Genomic DNA, 27,369 nt, shown 5'->3' with positions numbered 1-27,369 from the left:
GCACCATTAATACCATTAACCGGCCGCATTAAATACATTTTCACCATGGTTCTCCCCATTCTAGTGTTATCTATGATGAGTTTTCACATCACATATTTGTATCCCTATAACTTATTTCGGGTGCTTTCTTTGGTAGTTATGCCTAGGCTAGCTGTTACAAGGAGAGGCCGCCTTCCTCATCTTGTTCACACTTAATTGCTTTCTCTATTGTTTCTTTAAAAATTTGGACGAATTTTCAAAACCAACCTATTTCCAGATTTAATCCCAAAAAAAACCTGTTTTGAACTTATTTTCAAAAACCGGCCTGGTTTCAGCTCTGACGCTGAAACCAAATCGGTTTTTTTTTTTTTTAATTCCGAAACTTCACGGGAGTTAAACTCCCGTGAAGTTTAGCAACTTCATTAAACTTCACGGGAGTTTAACTCCTGTGAAGTTTAACATCTTCACTAAACTTTCGGAAGCTTTTTCACAAAAACCGATCTGGTTTTAACGCCAATGCTGAAACCAAGTCGGTTTTTGCAAATAAGTTCAAAATAGGTCGTCTTTTGGAATTAAATGTTCAAATAGGGTGGTTTTGAAAATTTGTCCTTAAAAATTTCTGTTAACAGAGGTGTGTCTGGAGCTGCATCAGGAAGTATACATGTACCCAAGCTCAAAGAATTTGGGAAAACCATTTTGTGCGTGTGCGTGTGTATGTTTAAGCATTTCATGCCATATCTTTAGGTTCTTCAGTAGTCACCACTTTAGCTTTTGTGCGCAGAGCAATAAACAGACTTCGAAACAAGTTCGTAGGGAAATTGATAATGAGAGAGCAAAGCGCAGAAATGAGGCACGTGAAAGAACGGACAAACTTCCATCTTGAGCACATTACTCGTATCGCCATTTCCTTAAAGCTTTGAACAATAATTTATCATGATTTTAGACGGTATAAACTACAAGTAATCAAGCACATCCAGAACTGGTTATGCAATAAGCAAACCCATAAACCTGAAACTTAAAAAGAACAACCATATTCTAAAAACTCAACTCCGCCCGGGTAATGAAAAACAACTTTCAATATGTTGTTGGCAGCTATATAACATGCAAGAGAAAGTGAACAAGAATGATACATGCTGATTACACATCTTAAGGCTTCAACATGACACGAAATATGACACGAAATGCTTAAACTTCAAATACATACACTAGTCATATATATACAATGTACTTGCATACTAAATAGAAAGATAAATCAACCACCCATACTAGAGGCAGAATGTCCGTGCTCAAAAGAGTCTCCTTCAACATGATCCCCAGATTCCAGCAAGTTCACCTATATAATACCAACGAACGCAACGCAAAACATAGTGTCACTGTTTTGACCTTAATTAACACCCCTCTAGTTTTATTTTTGCAGATAGGACCCTAAGTGAAATTTTTTTTGACTCTTGCCATCAAGAGAGAAGTTTACTTGATAAATAGACCCCGTAAGGGTCAAAGAGTCAAAACATTTTCAATCAAGGGGTTTATCATAAAATAAAACTAGAGTGGCTGTAAAGGTAAAAACCGCAATACTACAGGAGGTCTATCCACAATTGTCCCTAAACTCAAAACAGATGATCTATTATAAGGAACACTGTAAATACGCTACCTTTATGATCTCAGATCTTGTACTAGGGTGCATATATGCTGCTAACACACTCATATGGAAAAGCTGCATAAAGAAAAGGGAATATTTCAAAGATCACTATGCAGATTCAACAATGCCAATCCTACAAAGTGTGTTATATATTTTGGTGCGGGTAATAAGGAGAATAGAGAGCTCATATGTCAGACTCATTGCTATACAGAGGATTATCTACATATTTTAAGTATCTTGGGTCAGTAATAGGCTTTCATACAGTGATTGTGATGCCCTCATTCAAAGATCACCATGCAGATTCAGTGAAGGCAAAGTAGAAAACTTTCTCATGCAAGGAGACTCCAATTAATTAAAACTGTATTGTTTGGTATATTGGTCTAGTAACTTGCTTCTACCAAGAAAAGTTCCTAAGTTGACGAGGTTTGTAGGAGATCTCTTCGGGGAAGCAATCATGATGCAACTATGTAACGACAAACAGCATGGTGGCCTTGGTGTATTTTCTGCTTATTACTGGATTTTAGCAGCAGCTTCCAAAATGATATGGCTATTTGTTTAAATAAAGAAATGCTACGGATAATGTGGGTGGGGTGCATGGCCCCTATCTAAGAAGGGTGAATATTCGGGTAGTTCAAAATAGAACCATTGATTCATGGGGTTGAAAGCAAATTTTGCATGCTAGAGATGTTGTAATTGGTACTAGTACTGAGTTAATGAGGAAAACACAACAACGGAGCACAGGTGAGAAGTTCATTATATCTAGAGCTAATCAGGATATCATTCCTTTTAGATGGTGTGTTGGCATCAGTCTTTGATTAATTTCTCATGACAGGTTATTAACTAAAGAAAGATTATATAAGATAGGGATGTTGACTGATAATTCATGCTGCTGATGTTGTATTTCTGTTTAGACTCAGCAACACTTGCTCTTTGAGAGTGTGTTCACAGCTGAGGTGAGGAATCAAATCATGATATTGTCTGGGTTTAAGATGAGAAGCTGTGCGTGGAATACAATAATGCACTATATTAATCAATAGAAGAAGAATTACAGAGCAGCTGTTAAGAGAATAATTGTTGCTGCAACACTGTGTGGGCTATGGTTTGAAAGAAATGCTACAGTACACACGAATGCTGCAGCTAGTTGTGATGGCTGATAAAGAGAATTAAGGTCTCTACTTCATCTATTTCCAAATCCCTCAGCAGGCAGCAATATACTGGGTGGATCAAATATTTAAGATGGCATAGTGGTGTCTATTCTTGTGTTTATACACATACATAAAGAAGGTAAACGTAATCGCTCGGGAATGCCTGAGTTGTTGTAATGTACATATAACATTTACTTGGTGAAGAAAAGTTTTATTCATCGACCACAAAAAGGGAATATTTCTTGATAATTAGGAAGTAAGCAAGAAATTAAAGAGTAACGATGAGATTAAAAAAATAAACAAGAGCAAGGTGACTCATCACAACACAAGAATACAAGCAATTAGTTTTAGTTTTCAATATATGGTTGTGATATTGAAAACCATCACATCGTATGGTTATCGCCACTTCTACCATTCCGCTAAAAAAATATGGAGCTTCTTCATACATAAATTATAAGAACACTATAGCTCTACGTATTTTAATGGTCCCACAAAACAATATTGAAGTGAACCTGCTGATCTCGGTCATATACAAGAACTCTTGACAGTCTGAGACTGCAAACCTCCACCCCAGAAAATTTATGCCAAATGACTACAGAATTCCAACTGATACCAACTTGTGATCAACGACTTGGAATTGCAATCATATCTTTTCAAAAAAAAAAAGGAATTGCAATCATATTGATGATAATGGACTTAGTCACCTATTCTAAACCATGCCACCGTAGTTTGTCTAATAATTATATATGACAATCCAACGCAACTAATGCATTGAACCTCAAGATGCAGTTTTTCACCTAATAATCAAATGTATCTAACTGTGAACCTCTGGTAATCAGTCACATGCCCCTACACAACAGGGAAACAACTTGTAAAAAAATTGATGAGAGAAAGAAAAACAGCAATAAATAAATCACATTAACTTGCAAACTACCGGTGCCAGCTCAACTAATTGAATGGTATTTTGCACCATCAAGTACATTAGATTGCAGCTCACTGAATAAATCTGTAATCCATCATTTCCTAATTCATGATGCCAAAAGTGAAGGTTCAAGGGAGAAGACAAATAACTCGTAGTCGGTACCTGGTATTGCCACTTCAAGGGAGAGTGAACTCCTCAAAAGTTTAAATACAAGTAGAACGCATCGTCGCTGTGATAGGAAATTTAAGAGCAAATGATGCTACGAGAATCTAATAAGCAGCAACACAGGATCAACATATACAGTCTGTTATGGTAAAGAACTGCTATTGAGAGGGATAAGATCTCAGTTTCTACCAACTGTATTTACACTCTTCTTATTGAGATTAAACCTAAATGCTTTAAAAGCAAACCCTAGATCTTATAGTATGCCTACAGAATAGATGTGAAAAAATTAAAAGTAGCCCTCAGAATAATGATTAGCGCAGTATGTAACTTAAAAAGCTGGAAATTTATTTTCTTAAGCACATAGCTAACAGTAAAGGTCTTACCCTGTATGGATCACCTCTTAAAGATTGCACATACATAGAATATCTAGAACTGTTACCCTGCAATGACCACGTTAGATTTCCATTAATAAACATGTTATCTAGATGCATATCGTAGTTATAGAAAATAATGATCTTTAACATATCATATTTATCTTTCTATTCATTAGTCCACAATCCTTCCCGGCAGGCTTGCAAGAACAGACGTACTATGTACTATATGAGGAAGACTATTTCCATGTTTTGCATTAATGATATATACCTATGGTATACCCTGCTATAGGCTTAACTTGCTACATGGTGAACGCAGAGAATTAAAGTGCAATCTGCATATTGTAAAGCAGCAAAGTTTTCATGAAAATTATCAATGATTAGAATTCCTCCAAAAAGATGGCTTTCATCTGTCTCTCAGTCACCCTACTTCAGCTCTTTCTTCTCTTATAAAAAGAAGTCATTTCATGAAAACTGAAAACCATAGATAGTCAAAATTCCTTAACCAAGTGTGGCTCCTTTTAACAAACTCCAATTTCTCATGAAGTTCACGGGATCACCATGAAAAAAGAAAACAAAATGAAAATGATGAAGCATCATGATGCTCAGAGGAGGATACGGGATTTCTTTGTAAAAGAAACATCTTTAGCAATCAGATCTTGTGCTCTGCAACTCAGATCCATCCACACTTTGAACCAGACGTGGAGCGTTCATTCAAGTTTAGGCACACAAGCAGATATCGCTGGGACCGATTTTTTTTCATAAGCATTGCTTAAAAGCAAGCGAAATAACAATTATGAAAGCATAAAATACATGTAAGTGCCATAAAACTAAGAATATTCACAATTTAACAAAAATATATATTTAAATGAAAATTCCGTACTCTATAAATTTAGCACATTAAGTTTTGATATGAATTATTGAAAAAAACAACTTATGAAAATCAGAAAGTGAGGGTTGATGTAACAATAAGTTTCAAAATTACCAATATCATTATAATATTTAATTACATTTCAATAAGGTAGTGGAAAGAAGAATATGCAAATGAGATTAGGCACCCATCTTTTGTTGTTAGTATACTGTAAAGGAGCTTAGTTAGATAACTAATAGAGGTTTCATATTTGAGGTAGGGCACTTGCCCTGCCTCAAATACATGTGGATCTGCCCTTGCTTTGAATTCTACTTAATTATGTTTGGGTTCAAGTTCAATTGAAGGTGTCGATTTAATTTCGAGAAGAATCAATAAGTTAAAGGATCTATCAGTAAGTTTGGCGAACATATGAGTTTCTGCATTTATGGGCTTTGATTAGTTTTGAGCATATGAAATGAGTTTGAGCATTTTGGGTCTTGTTTAGATAAGAAAAGAAGAGATCAGTTATCATTTGAGTGGAGGGGAGGGAGTTTGTTAATTCCTATGTTGTTTTTGTACTCAACAAACGTCGATGAAAAGAGGGGGCAAATGGGGCCAAAAGAATCTAGGGGATGGAAGAATTTTTCCTTGAATAATGACCGTGTGATGTGTCCAATTTGTACTCAGACTAAGCCGCAGAACTGTCCAATTCATTACTTTTCAAACCCATTAAGGAATAAATTATCAAGTGCTTGTCAAAAAAGAATATTGATACATGTTACTGCATTCTAACGGAGGCTAAGATATTGGAAGGAAGGTCAATACTGGATAAATTAGTAGGCTTGTGTTCTAACATATAGTCCGCCGGCAGGAAGGAAAGAGGCCATGTTCACATACAGGCCAACTTGGGAAGGACAGCACCATTAGATGGAGAGCAGAGAAGAGTGTTCAGGTTTAAAGGGATCTGCGCTTGGATATTTTCACTTTAAATTATTCCATATATTGGATCAGAGGGTTACATTGGGTTTCTAATTTGTTGCCTAAATAGGTAATCTTACCCATTTGGTAATCAGCTAAAGGGCTCAGTTCAGGTAATCTAGAGGATGGAAGAACTTTCTTATCCATTTTGTAATCAACAACCAATTATATGGGTATAAAAATGAAAACACTACTCTCTAGACCAATCACTTTCTTGTCAAGAATCATAGATGTCATTATAAAGATTGCAACAAGGAACAAGCTTAATTGACCTAACAAAAGTTATATGTATGGCTTTGTAAGCTACTGGAACTATGATAAAATATTTAGAGTCAAAGTAGTCCAGAAACTAATCATATATCACAAGTTAATGAGTTTAACAGTGCTAATAAACACAGGTTATTGTCACCTCGAAAGAAATATCTCTTAGCCTCCTTCCAGTTTGGGCACAGCAAACACGAACAACATTCTCTTCACAACTCCCTGTTATAATATGGTCTCTTCCATTCATGTAATATGATCTAGTATAATTTCGAGAACTTCCAATGGAAGCAATATCAAATTGCATATGAAGTCTTCCATCAACAGCCAAAAGTTGCTTCACCTGCATCAGATATTTGTTAGACCACTGTCATCAAATAAAGGTCACCCTGCAATCAATAGTAGCTAAAACTTACCTCATTGTCGATGGCTGAAGATAGTAAGTAATGATCATCAGGAGAAAAACAGACCATAACATTTCCTCTTGAGCTGCAAGTTGTGTAACAAGGTCGTGACATACCCTGTCTTAGATCCCACATTCTAACATTTTGGTCAAAGGATGCAGTAGCAAATACCATGGGGGAATGGTGAGAAAACTTGACAACGTTAATATGCTCTTGATGCAAATCTTTAAGATACTGAAGCAGCCTTCCACTGCCTATGTCATACAAAGCAACATGCTTGGAGAAACCGCTTGCCAGAAAATAGTCATCAGTGGAATTTACATGAACTGATGTCAACTGCTCAAATTCATCAAAAGTGTGCACACAAGCATCCAGAACGCAAAATCGATCGGTAACAGTTGATGCCATTTTACTCACATCATACAATTGCAAAGAACCGCTGTCAGAGCCAGCAATGAGCTATTGTTCAGAAGAAAACCAAAAACGATCAGAGAATTTACTAAGAAGTGAATTAACATGGAACTGTCTATAACGAGTAAGGTTATCATTGTCTATAATGAGATACTTGAAATTAACTGTTGACAAATGCAACTAATGATTTTGGTAATAATTAATAACATACCTTGGATGGATATTTTTTGAGCCAACAGAGCCCAAGAACACTATGAAGTGCTCTAACTGATGGTAGATACCCAACAAGTTTCTGACTTTCGTGATTGATTATGACTAGTTCTCCATTCAGTGTCCCAAAAGCCATGAGGCTAGGGTTAGCTGGATGATATTCAAATTGACGTGGGCGGAAAACCTCAATTCCTTCAATTAGACTTTTAAACTTGGAAATTGAATGGAAATGAGGCCTCTGAGAAGATGATACTTTTGCAGCAGCTAGTGATCTGGTGTACAAATGAGAACTTCCTCTAGAATATGGCTGTTTCGACTGAGAATATTTATAAGAAGCTCCACTTGTTCCTACTTCACGCTTTTGCAAAATACTAAGAACACTTTCTTTGAAACGTCTGTTATATGGTATATGCTCATAATATTTCTTAATTGTTTCGTTTGCTTTCTCCCTCTCCGCCTCTTTTATAGGCAAATTGTCTAAAACTTTCAGACGAGCCAGAGAAGATAATATATACTCTCGGTAATACTTCTCAAAGCAAATGGGTGAAGGATTATGTGAAGTTGGCCTTTCTGGAGCAAATTCTGAGGTTCCTATAGTATCTTTCAAGTCAAGCATGTTAACTGAAGAACATTCATGATTTTCATTTGAGAATTTACTGGTGAAGTAATTATTGATGGAGGTCAACTGACTAATAAATTCATCAAGCGATGCATGCCTAGTTAGATTGTTATTATTATTCAGACCTCGAAGCTCATCAATCTCTGAAATACCATTTGTCATTCCTCTACTAGAATGTGTGATCGCCTCCAGAAGCTGGTATGATGCGTGTATTGAAGAACTACCACTATCTAACATATTATTGTGTGCATATGGTGTTAAACTGGTATAATCATGAAAATAAAGAGTGGCATCATGTAATCTTTCTTCCCAATTACCAACACCATGTCTTCTCGAAAAATCTGATTCACCCTCATCTGATGATTCCTCAGCCATTGTTTGAGAAAAAATATAATCTGTGTAGAAATCATCATCAGAGTGTAGATCACTTGGAGTCTGTCCTGTCATATACTGCAGATTTTCAAGTAAAAAGTTCTCATTGATCAAAGAGAGTTGTCTTGCATAGGTGTATGAATGTTGCTGAGCAAATTGGTTTTTCCTGTATGGTCTTCTTGAACATTCGCCAGATTTAGGACATGGCCCAGTACCATAACAACACAAACAGCTCTGGAACCGGAGTTCCACCAAAGAGGGGAGTTTCAGTAATGCGGCAGTTGTTGTCCAAAGGTTGGACACTCGTGTTGAGCACATAGACACATGCATTAGTTGTGGCATGCAACTAAAACAATTAATCTGGAAGCTGGTTAAATGAATACTAGAATCCAGGTTGAGTGTGTTCAGCTGCATGAATTTTCCATTCAATTCAAGCTCCCGAATTGGAGAGAACCTTAAATTCAAAACTTGACATGCCAGGCCTCTGTGGCAAATATCTCTAAGAGAAAGAATATTCATTAGTTCAACGTTTAAAATAAAGGTTAAATGATTATCAGCATTCCTAACAAATATCAAATCTACAAAAAGTAAATCATGCTTGACAGCTAAGATATTTCAGGTAATTGAATAATAAAACATATAGAATTCTAATCTCGTAGATCATGCAGGTGAAGGAGGAGAACGTATCCATCATGTTGATAGAATACGTTGAACTATGTTGATGGAATACTGAACACAGGAGAGTATGCTAAATTTGGAAGCTAACAAAGGCATCAGAAGCATAAAGTTGGCATAAAGCAATCTGACATGCATCGTCATGATCAGGAAAAATTGCATGTTATGTTCTGAAAATTGGCATTCAATGACAATCTACGTATTCTGCTCAATTCTGATAAACACACTTTTCATGTATTGTTAAAGAGTGGATAACCATCTTCAAGCTAGAAAAACCATTCGGTCCTAAAAAGATGAGATGTTGGCATTTGTAGGTGGGTCAGTCCTAGAATAGAATATTGTTCTTTGCTTCACATGGCAACACCATTTCCAAATTACTTTCTTTGAAAATATTCCGGTCCCTTAGCAAGTCACGAAGGAGCATACAAATACGATTTAGGTCAAATGCCCATATGCATGAACATTGAACCAACAGAATATTTGTTCACAATTAAGTAGCACTACATTCAATCTAAAAACATGGATTAAAATGAGTAGTCAGCAATTGCAAATTTGTAAATATATATGATTTGGAAAAAGCTGGCTCTAGTGTACATTATGAGTGGGATAGGCCACATGCAAATGCAGTCTCATCTCATCCTTAAACATTTATGATCAATTACAAGTTTTTTCTATCAGGGGAATGATTTATACTCAGATATAAGCATTATCTATAGAAGCCAAAATGTTAGTTGGATAAAATCAATGCGATCGCTAATCAATAAAATATAAGCTTACTTTCCAAAAGGAAAAAATGGATGAATTTTTAGTTTATTCATGTAAACAATAAATGCCTATGTTTTATGACAGATGCATATAACATACATCTGTGTTGAACAGAACATATGTAAGCATCCTCCAATATGTCTCTAAAATTTCTGCTTACATTTCCTGTTTCCATCTACCATTCTGTTCATCTATTTAATAAAATTGTTGGACTAATATATATAACTAGTTGCTTTTTTTCCACTTATATACTTGGGCACAATTTCAATGATTGTGCCTGCATCAGGATAAAACCTGATCAGAGGTCATGCAGACAAGGAGGTTATGCATCAGAAGTAGACCAATTTAGTTCATAAATTATCGCAGAGATCAGTCATAATAAAGATAAGAGCACATAGCATCAGAATGAAAATCCAAATTCTCATCTAAGGCTTCTTTTCCCCTTTGCACAGCAGCATCTTGTGGTTTCTTCAGATATGATATCTAGTTTGGAAGGCCAATCAGATCAAACTTGACTATTCTTTAATGGAATATCACCATTTTCTTTCCTCCTCCCCACTTGTGTAATAAATAGAATAACTTATACCAAGAGTGAGGAAGTTGTGCCCATATGCATGATAGCAAGTAGTATTAAGGAGAGGAAGTGCTGAACTTGTCTCTTAATATTAAGATATATTGATATATTTGAAATGATAATGATAATTTGTACCCTAAGAATAAGAAAAAATGAAACCAAAGGAAATGGAAAAGTTTTAAGGATACATACTGAAGAATATCTTTCCAAAGTGACCAGTCAATGAGGTCAACAACCCGAAGCTTTGGGTTAACAGCATGAAGTAACGATAAAATACATTCTCCAGTAAGTGATGGATTGGATGATTTTTGACATACATCAACTGCATCAATATCTGAAAGGCCACCTGAAGAAAATGCAGCCACTAGCGGAAGAATATCGGAACATGTCAACTCGTCAATGAAAATTTCCAGAATCCGAAAATCTTGGTGTTTCAACTGAATATCAGAAGATCAAAATATAAATAAATGTTGAACAAAATTATTACTCATAAAAAAGATAACAAGAAGAAGATTTAGTAAAAACAGTTACTATATAATTTGATGGAGTCAAATTTAACCCAGCCATTCTTAACTAACAAGTAGGATTCAGAGTGATATTTGTACGCGCTTTACTGGAGTCATTCTTAGTTAGATTTAAAATTAGGAAAATCAAGATATTGTTATGTAAATAAATTCAAAAAAACACAATAAAATCATATTTCTCTGCATAAAACGTACTGCTAGGCAGATGGAAATAAAAAATATAGAAAAGGGCAAAAGATGGTGGCTCCAGTCTGGAATTTCATAATGGCCTGTGTAGTGAAACATTAAACTGCATAGATCGGCATTATAGTAGTGTAATCTTAATATTGGTTCCAGTGTTCTCAAAGGCGCGCGCCTCATGCGCCTTACGATGCGGGGTGTCTTACGATGCAGGGTGGTGGTGAAGCGCCCCACTTCTGATGCAGTAGCGCCTGTTGCGCCTCGCGTACATCCTTACTTTGTGCATGGTGCATGTAGTACATATCCTCATATAGTTTTGTTTGTTAACATTTCAATCGAGTCTTTATACTTGATATTACATATCCCAAAAAAACAAAATAAATCCATTAGGCCTTTTTAGTAGCCTTCAATTGAGGACCATTACTAATCCTTTGCTTAGATATTAGTCTTGATTTAACATTTGATATGAAAATTTATGAATTTTGCTACTATGTTAGGTGTTAGCATTAGAAATTAAGGCATTATATTGTGATTTTATAGTAAGATATTATTTATCATGACATTTTTCATGTGAATTCTAAAAACATGTTCTTCCGCGCTTGATTATGTATTTTAAAAAATTATGTGGGCGGTGTGCGCCTCGCATCACTCGGACACGCGCATCACGTTGCTCCTTACACATGTGCGCATAAAGATGTTTTGCTCCCCGCATTGCGCCTCGCGCATTGATAACACTGATTGGTACTGCCACAGAATGAACATGATAATAATTTGACCAACTGTCTAGCCCCAACAGCATGTTGAACGAAAAAGAAACTGAGTAATGATAAGATTATGACATAGATGTTTTAAGCTGCGATAATAAAGAAGTGCCATCGAATAGCATTGTAGATTCTTGTGCACTAAACTGGCATTTGGCGCTCAACAGGGCAAGGATGGGGACAACTAGATAACAATAAAGATAAACAGTAACGTGACAAACAAACAGGTACTCAAAAGGTGGAGTACTATTTGCTTCATAGAGCATTTTGAGACAACTTCTTGTACACTGATGACTTATCATGCATGGATAGAATCCTCTAGGAAGCTACACAAATTCCATAGGCTTAAAGAAGGCAACAGCCAGAAAAATGCTTAAGGTGGTGCTTTCAGTTTTTACTATTACTGAAGTACCATATGCTTATTAAAGTTGTTTATTTGTACTTCTTTTGTGGTATGATTATCAAAAAAAAGTACGACCAAAAGACGATACCCCAAAAAGATGGCTTCTCAGGAGGTCAAACATCCTATTACTACTCTCTCACATGTACACAGTGTATTAAATATCGGTCGATATATCGCTATATCGACCGATATATTAGTTTTGATGCTCTTGCAATACGATAGTTATGAAAAAATATCATTTTCCGATTTTTACCACTTTTTCTGATATATCGGAAATATCAGCCGATATTTCATTGAGGAAATATCGGCCGATATTGGCTAATATCCAAATGAAAAAAGGCTATTGAGTTTGGGTTTGGATTTGGTTCCCACCAGACCCGAAAACTTAGTAAATTCCCAAACCCAAATACCCTAAATCCTTAGTCAATCTCATATTCCTTCTCCCTCTTCGTTCGACACAACAATTTAAAAACGCTAGGCGATCTCAAGTACGAATCTCTCTCCTCGCTCTCCACATACTCCCTCTCTTCTCCAATTCTCCTCTCTCAGCTCCTCCTCAGACTCCTCTCTCTCTTCCTCTCTCCTCTCTCTCTCTCTCAACTTCTCTCTCCCTTCTCTCTCTGTCTTCCTCTCTCCTCTATTCATGTCTTCTCTCTCTAACCTCTACTAGCATCTAATGTCTCTAAACGTCGTATATCATTATTCATGATGCAATTTCTCATGTTTAGACTACATTAAATATGTTTTGATTACATACTACAATATTGTGTTTCATATGGACATCATCTAATATGACACCCAATATTTTTTACATATCCTCGATATATCTCTGATCTCCGCAACCCGTATGGATTTTGACCATCCGATATTTCTGATATTTTCGATATTTAATACATTGTATGTACACTAAATATGAAGTTTCTTCATAGTTACTCCCTATATTAGCTACATTCTAAACTCCAAACCTTATTATATACATGTCTGAATATTCACTGTGGGATATAATATTAATCTGGATCATTCACTGAGTGGTTATCGCGCCATACCAAAACTTCAGTAAGTTCTGGGATCTCGAAGGTGGACCACATGGATTCTAGAGGTTATTCCTAGGCCAAGAAGTGCACCCCCCACCCCCCCACCCACCCATATCCTTACATGGGATAATCCTATGTTTTGTAATATATTTGGCTCCATGTGGCACTTATATGTATTTTTTTTTTACTGTGGTGTTAGCTCTAGAACCATTCTGCAATATCACAAACCAATTCCCTAAAATAAATAATAATAAATAAAAAAACAACTCAAACCAAAACTTCCTAGGCAATTACACATCCCAGTATTGGTCCAACCTGATCATGAATAATTATGCAGGCTTCTCAAGAGAAGTCACTTCGACAACTTCATATAATAAATTCATCATTTTCTGGTTCTCAATTAGAAGGAAATTTTTCAAATACCCAATGATACAAGAGTCACATATAGTGTATGTTAAGTGTTACATACAGAAACTACTCTATATGGGGGTCAAAAATAAAAGTTACTCTGTGCCAAGTTCAATCTGGTCAGGTAACTACTTGATTTTTTTTTTAAACGTTTACAATGAGATGTGAAAGTTTAGCCTCTTTTCACATGCAGATCGTAGTAGCCTCTAATTGCACATATTACAAAAAAAGATAGTCTGCCATATATTTGCATTGCTTTCATGGATCTGATTCAGAATTAGAAGATGATGAAAGTTACATACAAAGTGAAGAAGAGGAAGGTAGCAAGAAATATTTCACTTGTGTAAGATCATTTGAAAGACTAGAGGCAAATCAATAACCCTAGCTTGAATACAAAACTATAACAAGGATACTAGTAAAAACTGTCTGGAAAATAGGATATAAGAAATCAACATGAACAGAACTTAATGGAAATACATACATTCACAAAACTGAACAAAACTGGATAGCTGGGCAGCACCTTCTGCTCCTTACAAGAAATAAAATACCTTCACAAAAACAAAGTAAAAGTTATTCAATCTAATAATTCAAGCGGTAGAAAATTTTAATAGACAGTCATTTATTTGTGGACAATACAACACTAAAAGAATATAATTTTACGAAGAATTTCGTACTAACAAAGGAATCACTCATGAGTTTTCTCCTCCTCGAACACCTCAACAAAATCAAGTTATTGAGAGAAAGAATCAAGCTTTACAGGAAATGGCTAGAAGAATGTTAAATAGGTATAAATTGCCAAAGCACTTCTGAGCTGAGGGGTTAATACAGCATGCTAAGTAAAAATAGAGCTTATCTTTGACCGTTGCTAAATAAGATCTCTTATAAGCTTTACTATCAAATATCCCCAAATATGTCACATCTTCGTGTGTTTGGTTGCAAATAGTATCTTTTAAACATGAAAGATCAATTGGGAAAATTTGATTCTAAAGTTGATGAGTGTGCTTCTGGGATACTCTTGATGGAGCAAAGCTTATAGAGTCCACAACAAAAGAGCTAGAATTCTTGAAGAGTCTATTCATATTACATTTGATGAAGCTCACACTTCTATCGATTTGGTTGCTAATGCAAATGCTCTTGTTATGAACCCAAATGATCAGGTTGGACAAGAAAAGATACATGTGGAAAGTGAGATGAATGATCAAGAGCAAACTGGGGGCAAGGATGAGAAGACAACTTCTAAAGATTTAGAAAATATTTCTAATCCACCAGAATCAAACAATCAGCAAGTAATGTCAACCAGAGATCATCCCAAAGAAATCCCGTCATCCACCCAATCGCTTGAATGATTATTACTGTTCCATGGTAACATCAAGGATAAGTGAAGGTAAAAATCTTCATTACTTTCTTGGAGAGTTTTATACTTATGTTAATTTCACCTTTGAAATAAAACTTAAGAATGTGAATAAAACCATAAATAACAAATTTTAGGTTATTGTTATGCAAGAGGAACTTAATCAATTCACAATAAAAATAAAGTTTAAAATTTACTTCCGAAACCTAAAGATCACCCCATAGTAGGAACTAAATAGGTCTTTAAAAACAAATTAGATGAAAAAGGTAATATCACGAGAAATAAGCTAGACTTATTGCTAAAAGTTATAACCAAATAGAAGGGGTCAGTTTCGATAAAACTTTTGCTCCGATTGCCAGACTTGAAGCCATCAGAATTTTGCTTTTTTCATGTTATAAATGTTTCAATATTTATCAATTGGATGTAAAAGATATCTTTCTAAATGGGTGCCTAAAAGAAGAAGTTTATATTTAACAGCTCACTGGTTTTATTAATAATGTTTTTCCAGATTATGTTTATAAGTTAGATAAAGCTTTATATGGTCTCAAACAAGTACCTCGAGCTTGGTTCGACCGCTTAAGTTCTTATCTTCTTAAACACAATTTTAAAAAGAGGTTTGCTGATAATACCTTATTTGTTTAATTTGTTAGTAAAAATATTCTTATTGTACAATTGTATATTTATTAATGATATCATTAATATCATTTTCGGAGCTACTAATAAGAACCTTTGTTATAAGTTTGAAAAATTAATGCAGAACGAGTTTAAAATGAGCATAATGGGAGAGCTAAAGTATTTTCTAGGATTTTAGATAAAGTAAATGAAAGATGGAGTGTTTATTTCACAGAATAAATATGTGAAAGAGCTTCTCAAATGCTTAGACATGAATAAGTTGAAAACAGCTTCAACATCGACGAGGCCTTTGACAAAGCTTACAAAAGATGAAACTGGAATAACGATTGATGAAAAGAGATACAAAGGAATGATAGCGGTCTCTTATCGTTCCTTGTATTATGTTCTCCATATGTTTGTGTGCGAGAATCTAAGCAAATCCTAAAGAGCCACATCTGAAAGTCGTAAAATGAATTTTTGATATCTCATTAGAATCCAAAAATTCAGCTTATGGTTTCCGATATGCAATTCTTTTGATTTGGTTGGATATGCCGATAGTAATTATGTTGGGTGTCATATAGATATGAAAAGCACGAGTACAGTACACCTTCTAGGACATTTTGTCATGTCTTAGTCGAGTAGGGAACAGAATTGTATAGTGTTGTCAAATACAGAGGTCGAGTATATTGCATTAGGTAGTTGTTGTGCATAAGCCCTTTGGATGTCTTTGATATTACAGGACTACGACATCACCTTTAAGAAGATTCCTTTAAGATGTGACAATAAAAGTGCTATTAATTTGAATAACAACCCATTATACCATTCACAGACGAAACTTTTAGGTGTTAGACATTACTTCATTAGAGACCACATTACTAAGGAGAATGTTCAAATTAAGTTTATTCCCAATAATTAGCAACTTGAAGATATTTTTACAAAACCTTTATTTGTAGATCATTTTTCTAGATTGAGAAAAGATTTAGGCATTCTATCTTTTGATATCAAGCATGTTGCGCTTTGTCTGCAGATTTTTTTTTCTAGTGTGTTTTTTCTTTTTCTTTCATTTTTTTGAAAAATATGAAGAAAAATTTTTTTTGTTTTCTTTCTTTTTTATTTTAAAAAAATATTTGGACATGCATATGCATATACTTTTACAAGATTGATTCAGATAATTTTTTTCAATGGTATACACAGGTTTACATGTGTTTCTCAATCTATATGTATGTATTTCATACTTACCATGTTTAGTGTTGTGGAATAGGCTGGAGTCATATTTTGTTCTTAGATATTTCAGGTTATATCATATGATTTTGAGCTCTGACTTGGCTAATGCATGAACTTATCTTTATATATATGTACAAAATGCATTTATGTCAGAAATATAAACAAACAATAAGAGTGTACTTGTTAAAAGATGATCAATGATCCCCTCTTCAGTAACCCACATAAAATTGAGTGTATTTGTTAAAAATGGTCAAAGATACACACTTGTAGATTCATGCTTGTGCATATCTCAATGGGGAGTCATCATGTATTGAATATAATTTAATATAATTTATATTTAGAGATAGTGTGAATTGCCCACCAAACAACATTGTTCTTCCTTCTAAGTTATATACGGCTAAAATGATAGAGTGACACTTTGTTCCTTAGTTGATATGGTTGAGATAGTTCGAGTCTTATTTTTTCTCATTTATCATTTTGATATACCTAAATTTGTCTTATGATCTAGTATAAGTTTCTTCACCATCAGATTCATGCACTTTACACTGATATTTAATATTTTCGTGTGTGCATGTTGATGTGTTTTCTCTCGTCTTCATGTGTCTTGTAATTAATATTGATCTCTTGTACTATTTTTCTATCAAAATTTCATGTGAACTTGTGTGTCTTTTCTCTCACATACACCTTTTGGATGCTTTTTATCTGATTTTATTCTTGTATTGAGTATATCCATTGGTATGTTTTACACTTTTGATAATAACTAAAGGGGGAGAATTTGGTGAAATATGATGAGTTTCTGAAATTTGATGAGTTTTTGAATGAGTGGAGTCTTTTACTAAGTGGTATCACATTTTGACTTTTTTTGTAATTTTTACAAACACTCAATGCGTTATTGGGGGGAGTTTTACAATACCTATGCTTATTTACACTTTTCATAAATGTAAGGGGAGCATTGCGTAACATTTTTTATTGCATCAGAGTGTATTTGTATTGTTGTACATATTTTTGCTATCTATATATCTCAAACATGCATATTTTTCGATATTTCAAATTTCAAGTTAGTTACTATCAAAAGGAAAAGATTGTTAGGATATTTTCCTACAATATCTCTTATTTTAGTGGTAAAACTCTCATTTGGTATTAATATTGGTTTAAGATGTAGTACAGGTAAATACATATGTGGGATTTGCCAAGGTTTTAAATATCAATTATCGGGGATTTGTCGAACGGTCAAAATCCATATCGGATAGTGAATATCGGGGATATATCGGGGATAAGTAGTATTTATCGGAGTGACATTACCGGATGGTGATATACATAATATAATATTCTAAAATATAATCTAATCATACTTAATAAATTATAAACATACCAAATTATAAATAATTATGTTTAGGATCACTAACCAATAGTAGACACTCAGGTCGGGTCGGGTCGGGTTTAAAGTGCATTGAATATGTGCTTGTGTCCGAAATCAAAACTCAAACTGAAGATCGATAATTTTAATTTTTGGGCCGATAATATCGACCGATAACTCACATTATCACCGTTTTATCGGCGATAAATATCTAAAAACGATAACCGATTTAGAATCAAACTTATCATAGCGGAAGACCCCCAAAACCGATAAATTGCTAATAATATCAGTTTATCAGTCGATATTTAAAACATTGATGTACACAAGGCTAAATGGCGTGAAAATCAACTCAAATCTGATTCCAACACCACTACCATCAATGGTAGGTCATTGACCATCGATGGTGAGTGATGACCATCAATAGAACTATGATTCGTCGATGGTGCAAAAGTCTAGAGACATGAATATCATTGATAGCTTCTCAACCATCGATGGTCTCTTGACACCATCGATGGTCGAGAGGCACCATCGATGGTAAAAACTACAGATTATATGTTTATTAATTTAATCACAGACGTTCATTATTTATATATACTCCAACTTCTATCACATTTAGATATCTTTTTCCTGACCTAAATGTGAGAGATATCATAGAAAAAGAGAGATCGGAGGAAAAGTTCTAGGGTTTGATATTGAGAGATCTTGAAGAGAGTTTTTTATTCCCCAAAGCCTCACTGAACTCTCACTCATTGTACACAACATCTTCTGATCGTTTCAACGATAAAAGTTACCCTTGGATTGATCTTCTTCACCGTTTTTCATCAAACTTCGCTTATATCCTTCGGGAGATGGTTTGCTTTATGAAAGGGCTGTAAGATTGTTCTTTATTATGAGCTCAACTGTTTTGCGTTTGATTTTACTTTAAACTTTTTTTACGGCGTACTCAAGTCGGTTGAATTGAGAGTTGGTACTAGTTAGGGTTAGGAATTGCTCATTATGGGAGTTAGGTTAGACGACTGATTTTAGATAAGATATAGGGTGCGATTTTGAAGCCTACTGAATCAGATTTGTGATTCAGGTTAACGCCTGACAAAGTGTGAAACTCCCTTCGCGAAAAGAAAGAGTAGACGTAGGATTATTTATCTGAACCACTATAAAACCTCGTGTATTCTTGGTCGATTGCTTTGGTGATTGTTATTTTATTTATCGCTTTTATTTGACATTTTTCGCTACATATTCTAAGCTTTGGCAAAAAAAAGTAGTAATCCTATTCACCCCCCTCTATACTTACATCTCAGATCCAACAATATTACCCACAATATTGGATAAAATAACATTATCTACTATCTTTCGAAGAAATAATGTGTCTGGTCTTTGGATCGTTGAAGTAACCTTGAAAGACTCACCTCTGAAAAGTTAAAAACATTACTAAAGCATCCTTGTTAGCCATAAAATTGTCCCCTATATTGGCTTTATGAAAAAAATGAGACATGAAAGCTTGTCAATCTTGCAAATTCTCAATGGAAATCATTTAGCATTATACTTAACATTTGTCATTACTATAGAACTACCATCTTGAGCTATATAGTCAATAACAAGCATATAATCACATTTAAGACACAAGGAGAGCTATCATCCTCGATTAACTACCTCTATCATGTTAGAAATATTTAGCTGGAAAAGATTTAAGTTTCTATCCGCAACTTTTTAAACTTAATTATCTATGCGAATATGAATTCTTAAAGGGGTGTAAATGAATTTTCCAAATAAGAATATTCATTTACTTATCTAATTCTTCAAATCTAACATCCTAAGATCCTTTTATTTTATCTCTCAAATAAGTAAAATGTGTCATACTTGATTTATGTTTTCTCAAAATATCATGTTTCTTTTCTTTCGCATGCAATGACTCTTCTTCGAGCACGTTCTTCCTCAAGAGTTATAAAAGAACATCCATAGAAGATGGGAAAAAAACATCAAGCAATTCTCTCATCTTCCTCTCAAAGCAGTTATCTGATCTCTCACTTTATCCTTCTATCAAATTCTTGTTGGACAATCATCCATTGAGCAAGAGGCTTGAGATTCGCAATAACCTCAACTGTCGACTGCCTAGGGGGCTTTTACCACTAGTTCATAGTTGCGTTCATCAACCTCTGCAAAAGCGGTAACTATTGTTCTAGGACGATGATATCACGACTACCCCTTACTGGTCAGCAACTTCTTTCTCTAAAATTTGTATTTTTTATTTGGTTATTTACAATCTTTAGCTGCTTTGACATAAAATATCCAACAATCTAGAACAACAATCTATTATTCTCGCAATCTTTAAGTGATTTAGTGATTTAAGCACAACAAATAAGAGTTTATCATGTAGTGGTCTTGTAACATTGTAAATTTTTCCTTCCGATGATCGGATACCATTACCGATACTGATCCATAAATCAGTAAATTTTTTCCTTTCTTGTATCTCATATAATCTTCTAGTATGAGGATTTTAACTTATCTAATTCTCTTATTATAATCTAGTTAACTAAGTCATAGCATGCATACAAACTTAACATGTAAACCTAAACCAACCATGCTTTAAACTTTGATTAGAGATAACCCAATTGTTAAATACCTATTTTGAAACTCTCTAATTAACACAATTGTTTAATTTGATCAGCCATGTTAGTGGGTGAATTTTGCATAAAAATCCTCAACTTTGACCAAATTTGAAGATTCCTCTTCACACAGGCTTTACAATTTTGCATAAAAATCCTCAAATATATAGAATTTTTTCTGTTCCCAGAACTAAACTCAATCATCTTTCTGTTGGCTCAAGTTTGAATTAATTTGGATAACAATTGATAAGTCTAAGCCTAGTTTTAATAGATAGCATATGCACTAGCAATTCTAGTCTGCCCCTCTTGTGTTATTTTGCATATAACGTGCATTATAAAAATGATAATTTGATGAAACTCATGGGAATTGTAATCTAATCTATCACATTACTTGTATGCCAAATATGAGCTCATTTATATAATATTAAGTACATGAAATGAATTAATCATTCCGGATAGCAATCTCTGTTTATTCTGCTGCAGTCTTGATATATATAGTTTGCTAAGAGCATAACTCTCACTATATACCATAAATTGATATAAATTTTATATATTCTGAAAGTAGAATCATATGACCCTAGTTTCATGTATTTTGGGTATCAATTGCTCTACCATCCATTCATCCCAAACTGCTACATGTACACTACTTGTGTTGTTGTGCATATTATAGGTATTAGATGTGACCATCTAGAGTGTAGCATATACTATGATATAAGTTATAAGTTAAAAATAATAAATGACATAGTTGTTTAGAATCTCATATTGATACATGTATGTGTATATAGGACCGAGAATCTTAGATTCATTTGTTGATCCAGAGGAACCCGACACAATCGGTAGGTAACATTTCATTGTCTTTTCTCAGGTCTTTGAGAATTCGATTGATTACTTCTTGAAATTTTTATGAGTTAGTTTCCCATGCTAAGTTGTATATCTTATCATTTTCGTGATATTCCTATTTGATTCACTTCATACATGGGCTCTTTGTTTATTATTTAACCATTGCTATCCTAATACTGTTTATTTTGGTTTTATACCATTGATATTCCTTTGAATAATTATATTGTAGCATTTCGACTTGCTTCGATGATTCGACTATTGATAATGATAGTATTCTTTTTTTTGTTGATGATTGATGGTCTATATTCATGGATTATACCATGTGTGAAGTAAGCTTCACCGATGGGTGGTAATAGTAATGGATCTCGATGAAGACAATGTCCTGTATGAGGACGCTCACCGGTGGGTGTATAAAGGCATGCACGGTTTATTAATTATCTCATGATTGGGGAGTTTGGAATCCTAAATATTAGACATTAATTATTCATATTGACATGTTATTTTATTTCGATCAATGATCATGATATAAGTAATGTAACTTAATGTTGAGATCGCTTCATTCAAGTTCAAATATTTGTGATTGTCCTTTCCATTCATCCCCTTATGTTGTACCCGAGATTTTTATGGTTACCTATTAGGCCTTAGGCTCACTCCTGTTGTTTTTGAATCCATTCGCAGGTCATACAATCGGTAAGGATAAGGGGATTACAGACCTTGAATTTGAAGATTAGCTCCGGAGAAAAATCTTAATAGAAGTTTGTAGTACTTTTAGCTATCAAACATGTACTAATGTTTGTAGCTATTATCATTATCGTAATATTTTATTGTTCACTTTAGTTTTCTTCTATTATGATATTCTATGGGCTCTGCTGTCATCCTTGTGATCCTGAGTATTGCATATGCATCTCCACTATTAAGCAAGTCGATCCTTCCTATTACAGACAGGTCATGCCCAAATTTTTATGTACCTCCATGAGGGACGTTACAGGTCTCTATTGCTTGGTGCTTATCTTGTTAAGCTTCAACAATCAAATTAGCAGACTATGAATAACTGCTAGTAATCTGCACAATTCATTATTTATAAAGCTGATTATTATTTAGTGTTGATAGACTATCCGCTTTTGGTATAGATTGACCAAGTTCCTTTTCTACGTGCTGGTTAAACCAAATCTGTCTAATTAAATTCCTTTTGGCTCCACTGTGAACATGTGGATGTCACATTAGTTTGCAAAATTAATTAATTATAATACCTTTTTCTGCTGCCAATTGATTAAATATTTAGTAGTAGTATTTGCTAATTGGTCGATGTTTTATGACAAACCATTGTATACTTGTGTTTCCAATTTTCCTTAATAATAATATTTGACTATTTGATATTTACAACCACAGATCCAAATTCATTGTTAGACACGTCCCTTAATCATATTTTAAAGACGTAAGTATCTAGACTCTAGTATATTATGACTGTTTTAGGAATCTATTGCTAATTATAAAATTATTGTGTGCTAAAAAAATGTTATGATATCCGATACTTTTTATATATTTGCTAAAAACGTAATAGGTGTATCTTTTCATATGTTTGCTTGTTTAATGTTCCATTTGAGATTACAGATATGAAATTATAGTTGATATAGATATGTATATTTTGTCAACTGTGTATGCCTAGTTAAAGGTGATATGAATTATTGTCTCAGCAAAACAAATCAAGAGGTAAGTCTTTTGATTTCTATATATTTATATGACTAGTTCATCCAAAATAAAGAGTAGTAGTATGCATAATATCAAACTGAACTTATGGGTAACTCCTAAGAAAATTGATAAAGCTGGAGGATTATGGCTTTGATATGTGTTATTCTGACACTTTATATGTTTTTCTCATGCTCCTGTTTCAATAAGCATTTACTTTGTTCTTATTTTCTTGTACCTCATGACGGGGAAAATATGAAGGATATTGTTCAAGACTGATACAAACATTACAGCGAGAACATCAAGCAGTCAGTTGTATCTAACCTTTGTAATTCTTTTGAGAATGATAACAATATTAATCATGTCATGTGCCGATACTGTCACAATTGAACTCAAACTTAATTTGATTCTCTATAATATGCCCATATAAACAAATTGGATCACTTGATTACAAGAATTCATGCATGATAGTACTTGTTAAATTCAAAATATATGTGAAATATTAAATTACTTAAATTATCAAAACTATGATGACTTGTCAAAAGAGGTGGAACAGATGATACGAAAAAAGATGGTGAGGCAAGGTTTAGGAAAGTCTCACTTGTAGGCAACCACCTTGCAGTCATGGTGTGTCCTACATATAACTTTTAAATCCTCTAGCATCATCATAATTTTGGCAATAACGAATAAGTGAAAATATTTATATTTTTTTATTCGATTAAAATATATTTGCAAAATTTATTTTCCAACACATTACTAGTATGAAATTCTTTCATGTAAAGTGGATTCAATGATATTCATGAATTAGCAAATATTGACATCCTTCAAGATGAAATACTAAATGATTTCCTCAAGTGTATCTTGCATATGTATTTACGCCTCGTTTGGTACGCGGGAATGGACTCAAATGAGAATGGAATGGAAGAAGGAATAGAATGGAATTAATGTGAGAATTGAATAGTCATTCTCATTCTCATGTTTGGGTGTAATTTATAAAATGAAGTGGGAATGAACGTATTTTAAAATTATATATTTTATTGATTCCCATTTAAGTGGGAATGTCCATTCCCTATCATTTCATTGGGAATGCTCATTCTCATTGATAAGAAGTGAGAATGGGCATTCCAACTTCAAAAAAGAGGGTGTGTTTGGTAAGAAGGAATGAGAAGTGATGAGAATGGGCATTCCAACTTCAAAAAAGAGGGTGTGTTTGGTAAGAAGGAATGAGAAGTGAGAATGATCATTCTATTCCACCCCCAACTTCAAAAAAGAGGGTGTGTTTGGTAAGAAGGAATGAGAAGTGAGAATGATCATTCTATTCCACCCCATTCCCGCGTACCAAACGAGGCCTTAATATCTTTCACATGTGGATTTTACATGACGTGTCTGTATACTTGCATAGTAACACCTCTAAAAGATAATGTGAATATATAAAATGGTTGCAAAGCCATTTATAACCTTGGATTTTCTTAAAGTCCAATTTGATAAAATGATCTCTCTAGGAATAAAATCCTAGGATCATCAAGGGGGATGAGGAACTCAACCTTCTGATTAGCGAGTTGTTCCCATGAACAAGGTTCAATATGGTAGAAACAAGCTAGACTAATAATTCTTGTGTGGAGCACTGGCTTTGCTTTGGAGTTACACTCCTTTGTAGTGTTGGATGCATTTATAACTTGCATCATGTTAGCTACTCCCTCATTCCTAAGGTAAGGGTGCTCTTATGATGTGACTGGCCAGAATGAGTTCTACTCTTAATAAGCTCAACATACTATTTGTAAGAGGTATCATATCTGATTACAATACTCTATGAGGACTTACCTACGTGAAAGGAACCGTAAAGTCCGCAATTAGGGGACATAGGGCTGACCCTAATAACTCTCATGAGACGATTATGTGAGCATGACCATTAATGCTCCTACCCACTTGCTCATTAAATGGATGCATATTATGTGTACTTTTGTTAATATCTAATAAAGAGGCCTAATTCAATGTTTAGTGCATTATGCCTCTCAGGTTGCGATAAAATATCACCAAGCAAAGGTTCAAAGCTGAAAGCAGTCTTTCCCGAATTCACAATATTAGGTTTCCCGGCCTTACTATTCTTTATTTGTTTCTTTGTCTTTCTTAAGCTTCCTTTTCTTTCTCAAAATTCAACCTTTGGTAGGGATTGTTAGAAAAAATTAGTAGGAAAAGATTGGGTTTCTATCACAACTTTTTAAACTTAATTATCTTAGCAAATCTGAATTCTTAAAGGGGTGTAAATGAATTTCCCAAATAAGAATACTCCTTTCCTTACCTAATTCTTCAAATCTAACATCCCAATATCCTTTTATTTTATTTCTCAAATAAGTAAAACATGTCATACCTAATTTCGGCTTTCTCAAAATATCACGTAATCATCACTATTCCGTTTCTTTTCTTTCGTGTGCAAGGAGTCTTCTTAGCGCACATTCTTCCCCGAGAGTTATAAAATAATATCGTTAGAGGATGATGGGGAGAAAAAAAGAGATCAAGCATTTCTCTAATCTTCCTCTCAAAGTAGTTATTTGATCTCTCACGTTATCTTTCTATCAGTTTCTCATTGGGCAAGCATACATTGGGCAAGAGGCTTGAGGTTCGCAGTAACCTCAAGTGTCAGCTACCTCGAGGCGACTTTTACCACTAATTCACAGTTGCATTCATCGGCCTCTGTGAAGGCGGTAATTGTTGTTCTAGGACAGCAATATCACAACTGTCGCCTTATGGGCCAACAACTTCTTTCTCTAGTTTTCGTATTTTTATTTGGTTATTTACTACCTTTAATTGCTTTGACATAAAATATCCAACATACACTTCTTGAGATCCACTCATCATAAGCCTAACTTTTGACCTATTCTCAACATTTGCATTACGTTTAAAATAAATTTTGAACATGTTTCAATTGACAACAATGTAGTCAACAGCACATAGTCGGTCTATAACCATCTAATAGAATTTTCTTTTTCTTGTTTTCACCATTAATGGGTAATCTATGCAGTACCCCAAAGCTCATTCTTATTATCTTCTAGTTTGAATGTCATCTTGAATATATGCTTAAGGGTCTATCTCAGTATACTCAAGAATCGTATGTGCCTCTCGTTACCCTACAAAGGCACTGGTATCATTTCCGGTACATGTTTGAGCAACATGAAACATCCTTAATTCAAGCAAAATGTTAGTGGATGAAGATATATGATTTTTTTTTTTTACTAACCATAACAAAATCCTGAAACCCAATAACGAGCCAATGCAAGGTAACACACATATTTTACTCGACCTATACACATATATCCAAATTTACCTCTTTATGTCTCCTACTCCACGTTTGCCCATTTTCCAGTTAGTAAAAAAATTCATTTGTTTGGCATCAAAGTAGGATTTACAGTTAAAAACAGGGTTAAATTTTCTAATCTGAACGACACATCAAAAGGGTTTTTCCAAAATTGAATATTTCAATCTTTTCGAGAGGAAATTACCTCAATTCACAACATCTATAAACAAAATTAAAGAGATTAAACAAGAATTTACGGAATTCTAAACCAAAGAACCAATTAGGGGGCGATCGAGGAGTACCTGAGCTCGAGCTGTGAAAGATCATAGACCATTTTTATGAGAGAGAGAGAGAGAGAGAGAGAGAGAGAGGGCAGGGACGGAGGGAGGGAGGGAGAGAGAGGAGTTTCAAGAGCTCGACGGATGGCCGCTTGAGTGTTTGGGCGAAGTTTGTCCGAATGCGACGCGTGTGCTTTTCCTTCCTAATTTTGATTCTTACGCCCTCGTTTAAATTTTCATTTGCAAATATGTTTTATTAGCCCATGGGTTTAAATGTTTTAAATTTAAATCCAGTTGACTTTTTTTACTTTTTTATTATTTTCCCTTTTTGGTTTATAAAAGTAGGATTGCAAGACAATTTATGAACTTTTTTTCAGAAAAAGCGTGTCAATGCCTCAAAAATTAAAACTTCATGTAGCCCAACCTTACATATTAGTTCCACTGTATATTAGCCCCAAATATGATGGGCTTTTATG

The 27,369-nt window shown here is 34.3% G+C and overlaps 1 protein-coding gene across 4 annotated transcripts; it reads right to left on the bottom strand.

Annotated features, from left to right (window-relative positions):
* LOC109819700 lies at positions 1,038–27,057 on the bottom strand. 4 transcript variants are annotated; one of them, XM_020385525.1, is made up of 10 exons: positions 26,918–27,057; positions 14,132–14,198; positions 10,533–10,777; positions 7,337–8,825; positions 6,727–7,173; positions 6,459–6,653; positions 4,234–4,290; positions 3,848–3,914; positions 1,631–1,693; positions 1,038–1,312 (listed from the first exon to the last, which is right to left on the bottom strand). In XM_020385525.1, exons 1-9 carry the CDS (start codon positions 26,947–26,949, stop codon positions 1,653–1,655), a joined length of 2,640 nt encoding a protein of 879 aa, XP_020241114.1. In that variant the 5' UTR covers positions 26,950–27,057; the 3' UTR covers positions 1,038–1,312; positions 1,631–1,652. The 4 variants fall into 4 exon arrangements, with proteins under 4 accessions (XP_020241114.1, XP_020241112.1, XP_020241111.1 ...); XM_020385523.1 differs by lacking the exon at positions 3,848–3,914; XM_020385522.1 differs by lacking the exons at positions 1,038–1,312; positions 1,631–1,693 and adding an exon at positions 1,704–3,759.

The sequence above is a fragment of the Asparagus officinalis genome, chromosome 8 (assembly GCF_001876935.1).
Source record: "Asparagus officinalis chromosome 8, Aspof.V1, whole genome shotgun sequence".
NCBI classification, from domain to species: Eukaryota; Viridiplantae; Streptophyta; class Magnoliopsida; order Asparagales; family Asparagaceae; genus Asparagus; species Asparagus officinalis.
The sequence above is the reverse complement of the archived record's forward strand: the minus strand, read 5'-3'. Positions and strand labels throughout refer to the sequence as shown.